At 44.0% G+C, this 16,456-nt stretch overlaps 1 protein-coding gene across 1 annotated transcript in view; it reads left to right on the forward strand.

Annotated features, from left to right (window-relative positions):
- grip1 (glutamate receptor interacting protein 1) overlaps window positions 1-16,167 on the forward strand; it is a 62,530-nt gene extending 46,363 nt beyond the window's left edge. Inside the window, exons 14-25 of the mRNA XM_050037249.1 lie at window positions 68-137; window positions 1,882-2,027; window positions 3,718-3,862; window positions 4,796-4,935; window positions 5,180-5,377; window positions 5,463-5,616; window positions 6,516-6,627; window positions 7,015-7,047; window positions 8,676-8,786; window positions 8,893-9,009; window positions 9,591-9,737; window positions 9,819-16,167. Coding sequence (XP_049893206.1) covers window positions 68-137; window positions 1,882-2,027; window positions 3,718-3,862; window positions 4,796-4,935; window positions 5,180-5,377; window positions 5,463-5,616; window positions 6,516-6,627; window positions 7,015-7,047; window positions 8,676-8,786; window positions 8,893-9,009; window positions 9,591-9,737; window positions 9,819-10,121 — 1,676 coding nt within the window. The 3' untranslated portion in view covers window positions 10,122-16,167. The remainder of the gene's footprint in view (window positions 1-67; window positions 138-1,881; window positions 2,028-3,717; window positions 3,863-4,795; window positions 4,936-5,179; window positions 5,378-5,462; window positions 5,617-6,515; window positions 6,628-7,014; window positions 7,048-8,675; window positions 8,787-8,892; window positions 9,010-9,590; window positions 9,738-9,818) is intronic.
- The last annotated feature ends 289 nt before the right edge of the window (window positions 16,168-16,456 follow it).

Raw genomic sequence — 16,456 nt, forward strand, 5'->3', positions numbered from 1 at the left:
TCTGTCTGTCTGTCTGTCTGTCTGTCTGTCTCTCTGTCTGTCTGTCTGTCTGTCTGTCTGTCTGCAGCTCCGTCCAACAGGAAACCAGGTGATCCTCTGATCATCTCTGACATCAAGAAAGGCAGCGTCGCACACAGGTACACACACACACACACACATTAAAGGTGCAGCACACTCACAGAGTCATCACCCAGTGACATCGAGTAGTACGAGTCACAGCGTGTCCGTCATATATGGCGGCCGACAGTGACGCCACAGACAGCACTGATCTTTGCAAAACCTTTAGCTCTCTTTTCGGCATCCCAAGCTGTCGACGCCCTCTTACTACCAAACTGTGGGCGTGTCCTCGGCTGCCAAATATGAACACACATCATCTACAGTTATAGTCGAGCTCTGCGATGGTATTCAGGAGTGGTCGGTGTTTCGGGGGATTTCACAGAAGAGACCTGGGCTCAGAGCACACGTGACCCCAAAGTCTAGTTTGTTTGATCACTGTGAACACTGTGCCGTACCTGCGGACGATTCGGCATACCGTGCTCATTTACGTGTGCTCGGGTAAAGTTCACACCAGGTTTGAGCACCAACTGTACCAAATCATGGAAGTGGACTGATATGTAGCGCCAGGTTCACACTGGATGCAAAAGCACCCCGATCGGTTAATTGTCGCACAGCTGCCCGTCAGCAGTCACGCAAAAAACAGACCAGACGCCGAAACTATCACTGCAGATCACGAGCTGGCCTGGGCGCTCGACGCCGCACCACATCCTGTGTGAACAGCCCAGTTGGTTAACATGGAGTTGGACAGACGAGTTGGTGCGCTTCGCTAATATGAAGCCAGCGTAATGCAACTGCAAGGAGTTTTTAACCGGTTATGAATCAGTCTCAGTTTAATATTGATGACTTTATATCAGACGGCAGCAAAGCCGACTCTAGACACTTCCTCATCTGGCTTCACTGTCGCCTTCGACCTGTACAGTCTGCAGGTGGAGCTCTGGCGGAGGGCGGGTGGTTGTCTCACTGCTCCGCTGGTCCCCACTCATGACACACATATATTTATATGTATAACTCACTGGCCGCCTCACTTGGTCAACGTATTCTCAGAGAACGGTTCGTACGATATCCTACAAATTTGCGCCCCACAAATGACGTTACGTCTTTAATGTACAGTGAGGTGATTTATGTAAAGTTACTGAGGTTAGGTCTGTGAGAAACATGGTGAGGACGTCTCTCAAAACCTTAAAATGACTCAAAGTTCACACTGATCCGAACACGTGACTCCAGGTGAAAGTCCTGGGCCAAAGTCAGTTTAGTTGTGACCCATCCACCACCGCAATTAGGACTGCTTCCTTGTTCACTGCCGTCAGTGCGTTGGTCGCATGATCAGAATTCACGCATGGCTGTTTGATTGTGTCACATCAGACTCTATGAGTGTATCTACTGAAGTACCCACTGAGTGTGTACTTTATATACATCTCATTTGATAGATTTATCGTATGTTTAATCTGTACAGTAACTGCAGCTGTCAGAGAACTGTAGGAGAAGAGTAGAAGTACGAAGTAGCAGAAAATGAGTACTTCAAAACTATACGTTCAGAGTAAATGTACTTAGTTACTTTATTCCACTGCAGACAGCAGAGTGTCAGCTGTGTTGAAGCTCAGTCAGCTGTCTGTAGATGGTTAATTAGGCTAACAGTCCAGGTCAGTGTGTGTGTGTGTGTGTTTTGTAGGTCATGTGTTTTGGAGTGTGGAGCAGAAAATGTGTTTCATTCAGCAGGTAGCATCTGTTTACTACAGATATATATCTTCACAGTGAGGGGACGTTACAGGACATAGATGTTAGATAATGTCTCTGTCCTCATGTTTTGGTGTTTTATTTCTTCAGGACGGGGACGTTGGAGCTCGGAGACAAGCTGCTCGCCATCGATAACATCCGTGTGGAGAACTGCTCGATGGAGGAAGCCGTTCAGATCCTGCAGCAGTGTGAGGAGCTCGTCAAGCTGAAGATACGAAAAGACGAAGACAACTCAGGTATGAAGGTTTATTTACTGCCATCGCTGCAGATCGTCCTGCTGCTGTTACATAGTGTTGTGTACTGTGGGCTGTAATGACAGCTGCGTCTTCTAGAGGTCAGTAATGAGACTTTCAACTGTGTCCTGGTGCTACTTTAATTCACCAGCTGTCTCCTAACAGCTGTGAAATGTAACCACGTACAGTTATTCTACTTTGAGGCGCTTGTATTTTATTTTCTGCCGTTTGATAATTGTTCTTCACGACAGTTATCTGACGGCTTTAAGTTCACACTGTACGACTTTCAGAGCACTGTTCACACCACACAGGTAGAGTCTTAAACCTTAATCATAAAAGTAAGGCAACATTTGATGCAGTAATTCATGTGGCAAAGTATAAATGTCACCTTTGTGCCGTGAACAGTGACAGAGAGAAAGAAAACAGCGAGCTGCAGGTTCAGACCGACGAGGTACAGAGGTGTTCCTCAAAACTTCATCCAAGAACTTTAAACGTAACACAGAGAAAGGGTGACACTCCGTATAAATGCACTCCAGCTCTCACCAACTCTCTGAGGACTCGTATAATTTGGCTGTAACTGCGCGTGGCTGTTAGCGCTGATCTTTGTAAATTGAGCTGTTTGTGCAGCGAGGCTCATTTGCATAGAAAGGGCCCAATTTTGCACCAAGTGTAAATTATATTACCTCATTTAAATACATGTAAATGGCACAGGAGCACCGAGGCGCTGTTTGCTCGGCAGCACAGTGAGGGGTGCGTTTCACCCTTAGTGGGTGCGTGAAGAGAGAATTAAATGGTTTCTTTTTGTCTTATTCGTGCAGGTTTAGTGTCTGTGAACGCAGCACGGTCTGAAAAGGAATCAAACCCCTTTAATATGTTCAAGGACTTTTCAGATCCTCCTTGAATGTCACCAAGCATCCCAATGATCTCCTTAAGGACCTGGGGCCAGTTGCACAAAACCCCTTAAGGTTTTTCTTAAAGTGTGAGTTAGGGTTCCCTTAAAATCTGCGGCACAAAACAACCTCAGGTCTTCTCCTGAAGGTTTCCATAAAATGTTGTATTTGGGTTTTCTCCTTATCTCAGTCTCACACTACACAAATCCCTTAACAGACCTCAGCAGCCTAAGTAAGAAAGAAAACTTAAGGTATCTCTGACTCTTTCTAAGCTGCGACATGTCTGTGTTGTGGTGATAAATGAGGAAACTGAACGCTTCCCTTGAAGAGTGTTTCCTAACGGGCAGAACACAGTGGATACGCTTTTGGTTTTACTCTATAGATTTAACTTATATCAGTTTCCTCGACAGTTGTTGTTTTCTGTTCGCTGATATTTGCATATCAAATTTACTTTTTAGTACATACTGTCTTTTATCGTTTTCCTCTTTTCTTCTGTCATTTTCTTGACCTGTAGGCTTCTTTGTGAGTCGATAACAGGGATCAAAACGCGAGTGCAAGCAAACAAACTGTAGAACTCTACTGCCGTCAAATCTCTTTTAATGCCTTAACATTTTCCTTAACTAATGAAAAACCTTTTAAGGGTTTCTGTGCACCACCCTCATGTAAGTCCTCAGCTAAGTGTCATACTTGAGGAGAAAACTGAAGGTTTTTCTGTGCAGCCGGTCCCTGAGTTGTTTCAAAGACATCTAAAAACGAACCAGCGAAACAATCCTGCAGCGACGAACCTTCATTGATTGTTTCAGATGAACAGGAAGTGTCCGGCAGCATCATCTACACGGTGGAGCTGCAGAGGTACGGAGGCCCGCTGGGAATCACCATCTCAGGCACAGAGGAGCCCTTCGACCCCATCATCATCTCCTCACTGAGCAAAGGAGGGCTGGCTGAGAGGTACACACACTCTGTACTGTTACATTACTCTCACACTTTAATCCAGGGTCAAGATTCAAACGGTTAATCTGTCACAATCATGCAGTGTGTGCAGGGTGTGGTGCACTGTTGAGGATGAGCTTAAGGGCTAATGTGCAATAGAATATATAATAATAAGAGAAGTAAGTGTAGGAATAATAATTAATATGGAATTTAAAAAAAAAGAATTTAAAAAATAGTTTGTATTTGAATGCTTTCCTTACTCTATGACATAAATAATATGATGTAACACTCAGAGAGTTGCTTCACTGTAAAGTAATGAGAGAAAATAATAATAACTTAAACATTTAAACATTAGAATTGACATTTGAACAAGACTAACCTCTTTATTTTACACTGAAACAGCCTGTTAAACAGCGTCAGGTGTTTTCACGTCAGAATGAAGTGGAGAGTGTCGCCCTCTGCTGCTGACAATAAATAGCACTTTTATTTTATTACAGTTCAATGTAATTTATTTAGGATTACTTTATTTTCTCTTTTATTTTACTTTTGATTTTATTCTGTAACTGTTATCAGGTTGAAATTTTAGATTGTGTTCAGATTTCTTCAACAAATTAGGAGCAAATACTTTTATAATAAATTTTATTTGATGTTCTGAGACTCTGTTTGACATTAAGTTGTATTTTAATAGTGTTATCAGGTGAAATCATGTCGTGTTGCTGCAGAAATATGAATCAGGTTTCTGTTGTAACGGTCTCAATAAACACAGTAAGAGAAAAGACAAATAAATAAAGTCTTGCAAAAATGAAGAATCATTAATGGTGAGTATGTGCAGCTGTTCACAGGATGTGCAAAAATACCAACTCAAGAACGCCCTAACCCTGACTTTTTGTGTATTTCTTCGTGTGTGTGTGTGTGTGTGTGTGTGTGTGTGTGTGTGTGTGTGTGCTGTAGGACCGGTGCGATCCATGTAGGCGATCGTATCCTGGCGATCAACAGCAGCAGTCTGAAGGGGAAACCTCTGAGCGAAGCCATCAGTCTGCTGCAACAGGCAGGAGAGACGGTCACACTGAAGATCAAGAAGCAGGGAGAGCGTACGTACACACACTTACATACACACTGACACACACTTATACACACGTGGCTGAGGAGCTAGAGCGGGTCGTCCCAGCAAGACACTGGACCCCAAATTGCTCACGATGACCAGTCCATCGGTGTGTGTGTGTGTGTGTGTGTGTGTGTGAATGTTAAAGCTGAGCAGCAGAGATGATAAACAGGCAACAGACAAAACTAAACGTTCAGTTTTCTAAGTCATAAAAACGTTTTATCTCTCGTTAGTGTCGAGCCCGAAGTCCTGTGTGATTGGTCCAGGCCTGGGGGCGGGGCTTGTCCACGAGCACCAGGACGGGGTGGACGAGCCCGTTGTCATGGTCGCGCCTCTGTCAAGCCAGCGAGCATTCAGCACGCTGCCATCTGTCGACAGCGCCGTGGAGTCCTGGGACGGATCCAACATGGACAGCAGCTTCACCACCCCGGGTTAGAAGCTGACCTCTGACCTTTGACCTTCTGAAGTATTAAGTCAAGACTGCTACTAATAAAATATCTGTGTGTGTGTGTGTAGCTCCACCATTTCAGTCGTCTCCGTACACTTTCCATGAGTGGCGCAACGCCAAGACAACCAACAGCCAATCATCTTCCTCCACCCGCCAGAGAGCCAATCCGCTGTCAGATCTGGGCCTGAGTGACGATGACTGGGACCGCCCACCGCTTGGAGGGTAAGAGAGAGAATTAGAAGTCAATGTCTGCAAAATGATTCAGGAGAAAGTTACGAGAATCGCGTATAAAGAAAACAATAATGGCCGCGGTAACTAACAGTAACAAGATCGAATAATATTTAAAGGAACTAATATTTCTGAGGGATTTTTTAAATTTGATTAATGCGTTTTAAAAACTGGGCAAATAACGGATTGATGTGATGTAGTCAGATATAGATAAAGGAATAAATCGATCTGAAAGTAAATGGAATGACTGAAGGTGCCTCGAGAAAACGCTGTATGCAGGTATAAAAATCTGCACAGACACTGAAAATTGAGTTTGAATGTCTTTTGCTGAGGTGTATTTAAATTCTTGGCCTTAAATGTGTACTCGATCAGACTGATCAGATTGTGGAAGAGGAATCGAAGTGGTCTGGAAATCATGGCAAAGGAGGACAAAATAATTAAAAATGAGTTTGAAGTTCTGATTCCTACACTTCCATTAGCGTGTTAGCATTCCTTATTCAAATCAGTGGGAGCTGCTAGCAGCGAGCTAACAGCAGTAACAGCAGTGTGTCTCTGTCTGCAGAGCCTGTAATCTGCCCAGCGGTCTAATCACTGACAGCAGGTACCACACTGACCTTTGACCTGTAACCCCCCCACACAGTCCTGTGTCACCTGGTGACTTTTAACCCCCCCCCCTCCTCACAGTCCTGTGTCACCTGGTGACCTTTAACCCCTGCCTCACTGACACATACACCTGATGAATGTGTATGTCGTCGCTCCACGTCGTCCCTCACAGCGCTCACCAGCATGACCTGTTCTTCACCAGTCTCCTCTGTGTGTGTGTGCGTGTATGAGGTGTGAACCCATCAGGATGTTCTTCGCTCTGATTGGCTGACCTCTGACCTTTCCCTCAGGTTCACTGTGGGTCATGATGGGACAGAACCAGACCAGGAGGAGAACTTCTGGTCTCAGGCTCTGGAGGATCTGGAGACCTGTGGGCAGAGTGGCATCCTCAGAGAGCTGGAGGTGAGTAGTACTGTTAGACACAGGAGTAGTAGGGTTAGTCCTGGTAGTTACAGGAGCAGTGACAGTAGTAACCACAGCTGACCTCTGACCTTTGCCCTCTCCAATATGGCGGCGAGGTTGACGTAAAATCCAGCAGCCAAGTGTAGTATATTTTAATGCCAATACGTTTGTACTTTTACTCAGTAAAAATTTGAATGTAGGACTTTTACTTGTAACGGAGTGTTCTTTTTGTATTACTACTTTTACTTAAGTTAAAATTCGAGGTGCTTCTCCCAGTAGTAATACTATACATCCTTCTCATGCTGAAAGAACTCCATGTTTGTTGGAAATGCAGTGGTAAACGCTGAGAAAAGAAGCTGAAAAGAGAACTGACTCCTTCTCTTCCAGGAGTCTGGACAGGAAACGCACCTCCTCACTCTGGTATCCTCCTCCTCCTCCTCCTCCTCCTCCTCCTCCACTACTAACTCTCCTCCTGTCCTCTCCTCTTTCCTCTCTGTCACTGTTGAAGACGTTTAGCGTTATCAAACATCAGACATGTTAGCTGTTCTTTTGAATGTGACTCTAACCGCACCCCAGCAGCAACGCTACACAGACCATGGTGACGTCATTGTGACATTTTAGTGACATCACCCAGCTTCTGACCAATCACGTGGCAGAGTCATGTTGCACTGGGCATGGCAGTTTGAGCAAGGCATGCTGGGAGAGCTTGTGCAAGGCCTGATGGGTAGTTTGTTTTGCCAGTCATGAAGCAGATCTGTCAAGTCATGCATGTGTCTGATGAGTCCTTGATTCTGATTGGCTGAGGGGTGTTGAGTGATGTGAGAAGACTTGGGATAGAGACACAACATTAAATCCTAGCAACAGGAAGTCAGAAAAAAACAACAGTCAGAAACAGCAGTAGAACCTGTCAGTAGATCCCAAAATGCAAGCTGTTAGCAGATTCTGTCAGTAAAGACAAGAGTAGATCTTGTCAGTAGATGCTATCCTCAGGAACAAAGGTAGATCTTAGAGTCAGAAAAAAACAAAGTCAAAAACAGCAGAAAGACCTGTCAGTAGAACAGCAGTAAATCCCACAAAGAGAAAATAAATGGTGGACTCTATTGGTAGATCTTGTCAGTTGAGACAAGTAGATCCAGTCCAAAGAAGAACAGTAGATCATAGAAATCAGAAAGTCAGAAGCAACAACAGTCAGAAACAGCAGTAGAATCTGTCAGCAGAACAGGGATAGATCCCATCAGAAGAAGAAACAATAGAATCTATTGCTAGATCCTGTCAGTTGAAACAGGAGTAGATCACTGCAGTATCCGTAACTATCAAAAGATCTGGTCAACAGAAAAAGCAATAGATCCCATCCATAGATCCTGTCTTAGGAAACAGTGGTAGATCCTTGTAATAAAGAGTCAGAAACAACAACAATCAGAAACAGCAGTAGAACCTGTGAGTAGAAAAGCAGTAAATCCCAAGAGGAGAGGAAACAATGGAATCTGTTAGTAGAACCTGTCAGTAAAGACAAGATTAGATCTTGTCAGTAGATCCCGTCCTTAGAAACAACCATAGATTCTAGATATAGAAAGTCAGAAGCAGCAACAACAGTGAGAAACGGCAGTAGAACTGTAGATCAGTACAACAGGAGTAGATCCCATCAGAAGAAGAAACAATAGAATCTATTACTAGATCCTGCCAGTTGAAACAGGAGTAGATCACTGCAGTATCCGTAACTATCAAAAGATCTGGTCAACAGGAAAAGCAATAGATTCCATCGGTAGATCCTGTCCTCGGAAACAAGGGTAGATCCTTGAAATAGAGAGTCAGGAACAACAGCAGAACCTGCCAGTAGAACATAAGTAGATGTCACAAGGAGAAGTAACAATGGAGTCTGTTAGTAGATCCTGTCAGTAGAGGCCTCTCTTGTCCTGGTGTGATCATGGCAGCTCAAAGGTCGGACTCCCAGGATGCCTTTGACCTTCATGTTTTTTTGATGAATCTAACAGACTGTTTTATTGTTGATTGGCTCTCTGTGATTGGATATTTTGAATGAATTTCTCCAGGCAACCATCATGTCAGGCTCCACTCTCAGTCTGAACCATGACCCCACCCCCCTACGCAGCACACTGGGACGCCAGGCAAGCTTCCAGGAACGCAGTAACTCCAAACCACAGGTAACCTGACCTCTGACCTCACACTTTGTTACACTTGTCTTATATTTTGTCACATCTTAAAAGTGTTTGTATCTCTTTGAAGAATTATTCCCGTACCTTTTTTCAGGTGACCCCTCGGTCCAACACCTTGCCCTCTGACCCGCAGCGTCGAGCCTTTGCCATGAGAAAGATGAGGCAGGAAGTCAATGAGATCCTAAATCAGAACCCTGTGGAACTCCACAAGGTGACATTTGACCCTCTGACCCTGATTACATTGGTTTCAAAATGTGTTTTGGTGGGCCGAACACATCACCTTTCACATCTGTGTCTATCATGCGTCTCCAAGGTTTCAAGCTGACCACCTGCGTACAATTATTAAGCATGGGCTAATCAAGAAATCAAAAAGGTTTCAAGAACTAAAATACATCTATGGGCAATTCCAACCTAGATTGACAGGACAGAGTAATTTACAACTTGCAAAGGAGCGAAGGACGACGAAAAATGGTTCACTTTCTGATGATCCTGATGATGATGACACATATTCCTGTTATCTCCGTGTCCGGGCTGCATCAGGAGGCATTAGCATTTACAGTGCAAGATATTTGGACAAATGCATCCCGGCCCACCTCTGCAAGTGGTTTGAATGATCAGATCACCATGGGTCTTGGTGGTCTTTTACACTTGTATTTAGTACTGTCTACTTGTGATATGATCACCCAAAATGTATTTTAAAACCAAGTGTAAACAGGTTCTTTGACACTTTAAGGTGACTAGATGTTCATCTACCTGTTGTGATTCTAACAGAGTGTGTGTCTGTGTTTGTAGCTGACTCTCGAGAAGGCCTCAGATCTGGAAGATTTTGGTTTCAGTGTGTCTGATGGTATGTTGGACCGTGGCGTCTACGTTAACAACATCCGACCGGGAGGCCCAGCAGAGCGGGGCGGCCTCCGAGCCTATGACCGGATACTACAGGTACAAAAACAGGAGTATCTATAGCTGCGTTAGCACCTCTGTACTCAGGTATTTAAACCATATACCTCTTATGTCTTCCAGATTAACCACGTGCGCACCAGGGACTTTGACTGCTGCCTCGTTGTTCCACTGATCGCCGAGTCTCCAAACCACCTCGAGCTTGTTATTAGCCGAAACCCCACCTCCTCCACCACCCTGCTGGCCAATCACACTGACGGTACAACCAACAGCAGCCACTCCCCTCAGCAAATCGGTAGTGAGCTGGGACCATCGGAGCTCTCCACTGGCCAGGGAGAGGATGGTGGTCCAATCAAGTGGAGCCAACCAGGAGAAGGGCTGGGGGCGGGGCTTGGGATGGGTCAGGTGAATAATAATTCCTTATAGCAGACAAAAAGTGGATAAAACTGGATTAAACCGGTTCTAATCAAACTGGACTGGAGAGGTCAACAAGGAGAACAATACAGCAAAGTTGAATTAAACTGGTTTAGACCCGTCCAAACTGGTTCAGAGTGGACGCCCCATGGTGCTACAAACACCCTTTGGATGAACTTTGACCTTTGACCACTAAAGTTTGACCTTTGAACTGCTGAAGCAGCCTGAAAGCACACTGATGGACCGGAGTAACTCTTCACCTTTTCACTTGAACCAGTTCTGCATACTGGTCCTACTGGTGTCACTGGAACCAGAACTATAACTACTGATCCTACTGGAACCACAGCCAGATCTACTGGTTTATTGGGCTGGGAATTAATGGGTACTGGTTCAACTTGCCCAGAGCCATGGCTACTGATTCTATTGAAGCTAGAGCCACAGTCAGTGGTTTTACTGGTTTAAGATTAATGGTTACTGGTTCTACAAGCCTAGAATTGCTGAAGCCAGAGCCACTGGTCTTACTGGTAAAAGACATGGGTTCTGGTATAAGTGGTTAAAGAATCAAGGCTACTGATTCCCCTGAAACCAGAGCCATAGCTAGTGGTCTTACTGGTCCAAGACACATGGGCTCTGGTCTTAGTGGTAACAGAACCATGGTCCTAATGAAGCCACAGCTAATGGTCTTACTGGTTTAAGACATGTGGGTTCTTGTCTTAGTGGTGACAGAACCATGGGTACTGGTCCAACTGAAGCTTGAGCCACAGCCACCAGTCCAACACATGGTTCTTGTTCATAGTTGTAATGGTCATAGAATTGTGGGTACTAAGAAAGAATCTTCACCAGTGATTCTGCGAGTCCAGAACTGAGGCTCCAGGTCCATCTGGTGTTACTAGAATCACAACCATGGCTTTTGGTTGTACTGGCCAAGGACCTCAGCAGCACAAAGACTGATGGGACTCCAGAATCTAGAACCTGCTGATGGACAAACAGTCCAATGCCTAGTAAACTAGGGATGCTCCGATCAGCCTGTAGAGGGTCGATGTCTTTGTCCAAACCGATACTGATCACTGACTGGTTTCTGTTCTTAAACACTGAATTATGTCAAAGTCTTAACCTTGATATTCCTCAAGTTATGGTTAGAAGTACCTTTATTGGTACAGAGGGTTGGGTCAGGCAGAAGATTAAAGATGGCTATGGTTACATACAAGTCTTAAGACGGTAAAGCCTAAATATAAAGGTGAAAATGGTTGTTCAAGCTTAAGATTAGACGTGGATGGTGTTTGGTGAGGATTTGGTGTAGTTCAGGTGAGGATAAGAATTTATAGAATCCATAAAATCACAAATAGATGTAGCTGCTTGAGTTTCATTCTGACATGTGAGGTACTCCTCAGATGTACAAAAAAATGAAATCCTCCATAAAAGAACTCCAAAAATCCCAATTAGCTTGTAGCATGCTATCAGACTAGCACCATTGTCCATTTTTGAGTCAACATGGCAAAAAGTCTTTAAATTGCTTAGAAAAAGTGAGAACTTGGAATTTATTCCATGACAACTGGGCAAACTAAGTTTAATCACAAAAAGAAACAGCTACTAAATGGACGTTGTAAAATTGTTTTCGAAACATAATTTTAGGCTGGATTCCTGTTGAAAAAACATGTTCATATATGTCAAACTAAAGGTTGTTTTTTATGGCGCTAGTATCCACCTTATTCCTAGCCCCAGTAATACCAATGCGTGAATCATGGGCACAACTTCTTGAGCTGAGTGGAACTGGCTTTTTCCAGTGGTAACGATAAGCTAACGGTACGCTAATCCTCTTTCCTGTCAGACATGATAAGGTGATCATACCTCTGTTATCTCAAAGCATTCATTGTTTTCTTTTTTAACCAAACACGTTAGCGATTGGCTTGCCTTGCTTCGTTAACATGTTTCATATAACAGAACCCGAGCTAGCATACAGTAACATCTACTTCAATAACAGATGCGGTGAACATTTAACATAATTCAATATTAACTTTAGCTCCACGTAAAGTGAATAAACATGATGTTTAACAGCCAACGCTCCACTCCTCTGCCTTAACGACATAGTTGACACATTTTTATAGCTGCTGATTTATTAAATCAGAGTTCTACTGAGAGAAATATAACATCGAATTTAGCAGCTGACTGTCGTTCTAGGTGTCATTCTCTCCCGCGAATTCTAATTTAATACTTCTCCGCTCTCGAAACTCTTTTGGTTTTATTCTTGTGTCATTCCAATCGTGTGCTATGTGTTAGAGAAGGGTGTGCATGAATATACGGGACAAATCACGTGCCATATTGATTCATTAAAAGGACCGTGCCTTTTATTTTTTTGATGCAGTGTAACTGGTATTTTACGGGACTGGTGGCAAACTATTCCTCTCTGTAGGCTGGCGATGGAAACTGTGACGGCCGTTAACACACTGCTGTTGAAACCACAAATTTAGCTCAGTCTGGGTACAAAGACATTTTAGCATAATGTTTGACGTTAGCAGCATTTGCTAAACTGAAGGTGAACATGATTGGCACTGAGGCTAACCATAGAGTCAATGTGACGAACTACCTTACTCACAGGAAGTTGCACCCATTATCATTTCTACAGTAGCGCCCTCAAGAATGAGGTGGATAGACACATTTGAAAGGATACCCAGCCCTAACGTTGGAGAACAGGCAGCCATGTTGGATTCAGTAACTTTAAAGTCTCAGTTTTAAGACGTAGATCAAGTCAATGATTATCAGCTGATATTGATCGGAGCATCCCTAATGACCTGTACAGACAGACAGAGGGTTTACTGTTAAGATTTTAGTTCTGTGCCATGAACGAGCTGCATATTGGAAGAGTGATAATAATCGTATTGACAATGATGATGATGATGACACTGAGCAGTTCAATAAGAATCTTTTTCTACTGTTTACACCTGTTGGACTGGCCACACTGTGTGTATGTATGTGTGTGTGTCTGTGTGTGTGTTTGTATGTTATGTGTGCGTGTTAAACACAAGGCCAGTTAAGCCCCTGCCCCTTCCCTTCCTCTCCCCCATTATTCCCTCGACCAATAGGCAGCCAGGACGACGACAGACGGCAGCTCTGAGAGATTCAGCTGATTGGCTGGAACCAATCAGAAAACAAAATCTTCCCTGCCTGTCTGTGATTGGTTCTCCTTGACACACAAGTCGACCAATCAGCTACCAGGAAGAAGCCAAGCATGCCCCCACCCAACTTCCCTGCCCCCCCCCCCCCCCCCCCCCTCCCGTTCCCCCAGTAACAGTGATCTATTATGCTAATCGATCGGTGTGTTTTTTGATTGACTGTTGTCAGTTTTCTCTGTTTGTTTGTTTGTTTGTTACCATGGCGACTGAACCTGAAAAGATGTAAAATAGGTTAAAAAACGGTTCAGTCCCGTCGCTGTTCACATCGAGACCATCGAACCCTGAAAACCTTCACCTCATAACCACGAAAACAATGTTACACGAGAAAAAAATCCTGATGAAACAGGAAACCTGTGACAGTAAATACCTGTGTGTGTGTGTGTGTGTGTGTGTGTGTGTGTGTGTGTGTGTGTGTGCGTGTGTGTGTGTGTGTGTGTGCGCGAGTGTGTGAGCGTGTGTGTATGTTTATTTTGGAGTGATGTCAACATCTTCCTGCTCTCACCTCACTCTGAACTCACTATTTAAACTGGCCAATGAGAACCCTCCCTCAGCGCCAACCACCAGTAGAAACCCTCCCTGAGCTCTAACGACCAATCGCCCTCTGCTAAACGCCCTGTGCTTTGTATTGGAGCACTGTGATTGGCTGTGACTGTGCAGCAGCTGTGAGCGTCTGGTTGTGGATAGTTGTGAATCTGAAGCAGTGCTATCATATAGTTAGCATGTGGCTAGCAGATGCTGAACACAGGGCTAGCATAAGCCTAACGTGGCCACACACACACACAGCACAAGGCTAATACTAGCTGTGGTTACCACCGAGCAAACTTATGTTCATCATTTGGTAAATATGTGGTTAGCATACACCAAACATCTAGCCAACATACCTATCTGTTAGCACACTGCTAACCCAGGGCAAAACCGGCCTAACAAAGACAGTGTACGGATAGCACACATTGAGCACAAGGCTAACACAGGGCTAACATCAGGTAAACACAACTAGTATTTAGTTAAAACACAGCTAACACGGAGCTAGCATCTGGTAGACATTGCTAATAGTTGTTTAGCATACAGCCACAGCAGGGCTAACACCTGGCTAACATTGCTAGGTGTTAAAATAGGGCTAACACTTGGTTAGTACACAATAGAACAAGACTAACACATGGTAAACATAGCTAATATAAGGTTAGCACACAGCTAACACAGGGCTATTAGCCTATATGGATAGCACAGACTTGAAACACAGCCAAGATAAGGTAAACAGCTAATATCTTGTTAGCACACTGCTAAAACAGGGCTAACACTTACATAACTCAGCTAGGTGTTTGCACAAGCTAACAGGGCTGGTGTGTGGTACAGACGTACAACAAGGCTAACAGGACTTAAACCTGGTAAACAGAGCTAATATTTACTGTAGCTCACAGATAACATGGGGCTACAGCAGGTATTCAGTTAGCGCATGGCTAACCCAGGGTTAACGCCAGGCAAACAAAGCCAGTGTATGGTTGCACACACCTAACACAAGGCTAATATAGGGCTAACATGTGGTAAACACAGCTAGCATTTAGTTAGCACACAACTAGCATGTTAGTTATCTAGCATATAGGTAAAGTAGGGCTAGCACCTGACTAAAACAACAGGTATGTGGTAATTGCACATTAGAGCAAAGCGTAGACACAATAAACAAAGTTAATATCTTGTTAGCACACTGCTAACACAGGGCTAACAACTAGATAACACAGCTAGCACAGACCAAGGAAGAGGCTAACACAGAACTCACAATTGGTTAAGGGAGCTAATATCCGGTTTAGCTCACAGCTAACTCTGGGATACCACTATTGATAAGTTGCCACATGGCTAGCAGAGAGCTAACACCTAGATAACTTAGCTAGGTGTTAGCGCAGACATAGCAACAGGCTAACACAGGACTAACACCTGATTAAAAGACATAATATTCACTTTAGCTCACAGCTAACACAGGGCTATCACTGTTAGTCTCTTAGCATATGGCTAGCACTGGGCTAACACAACCAGTATTCGGTTAGCATATGATTAGCATTCGCTATTTCATGGATAACTTTGAACTTTGTGGTCGGTAACTGGGAGTGGTAGCTTTGTTAGCGTTGTTAGCATTTCAGCGTTCAGCTGAGAAAACTGTTCCACCAATGGGAAAAGGCCACAGAGCTGAGGGGGCGTGGCTTCAGGAGGGTTTGATGAGCGAAATCTAAAGCCATACACACTGTGTTTGTGCGCAAGTAAGACTGCTGTGTGTGTATGTGTGTGTGTGTGTGAGTGTGTGTGTGTGTGTGTGTGTGTGTGTGTGTGTGTGTGTATAGCATTGCAGGGATTTGCACTCTAGTGATTCACCTCAGCAAGACATCCGCCCACACACATGCACGCACGCACACACACACACACACACACACTCACACACACACTCACGCATCGCACTGCCATTTGAAATAGTGGGTCAGATTAGTTTCCATGTAGCTTCACCAACCAACCAAACTGTATTTTTCTTTAAAGGAACAGGGATGTTGTAAAGTATTTTTGTACAAATTTAATACTTTGGTAGCATGACGTTCCTGGTGTTTGTCCTGTCGGGCTCCACTGCTCTCCTCCACCCCCCCTTTGTATGGACGACTACTGAGCAACAATAAAGATGAAGACCTGCTGGGAGGGCTGGACTCCATGTTTGTTTTTAACATAAACAAGGTTCATGAATTCATCTGTCATTTTACAGCAAAGTGTACAGCGAGCTCTTCGAACATTTAATCAGTGGTGGTGATAAGAATTACAGATATCAAGGATCGCTTTTTGACTCCTTAGAATTCCAAGCATCCGTATTGTAATATTGACCAGTAGCAATTATTATTAAAGATACCTACAATTTATTTCTGACTAGTGGAAATGTAATTGTAAATATCTGTAACTTGATTACAACTAGTCAACTTTTACCACTGCCACTTACCACTGCTCATAATGTGATATTGACTAGTTGCAATTCCAGATTCAACTCAACTCACATCCATGATGAGAATCTCCCGTTCCAGCACATCCCAAAGGTGCTCTATTGGACTGAGATCTGGTGACTGTGGAGGCCATTGGAGTACAGTGAACTCATTGTCATGTTTGAGATGATGTGAGCTTTGTGACATGGTGCGTTATCCTGCTGGAAGTAGC

This window comes from Epinephelus moara, chromosome 24 (assembly GCF_006386435.1).
Source record: "Epinephelus moara isolate mb chromosome 24, YSFRI_EMoa_1.0, whole genome shotgun sequence".
Taxonomy (NCBI): domain Eukaryota; kingdom Metazoa; phylum Chordata; class Actinopteri; order Perciformes; family Serranidae; genus Epinephelus; species Epinephelus moara.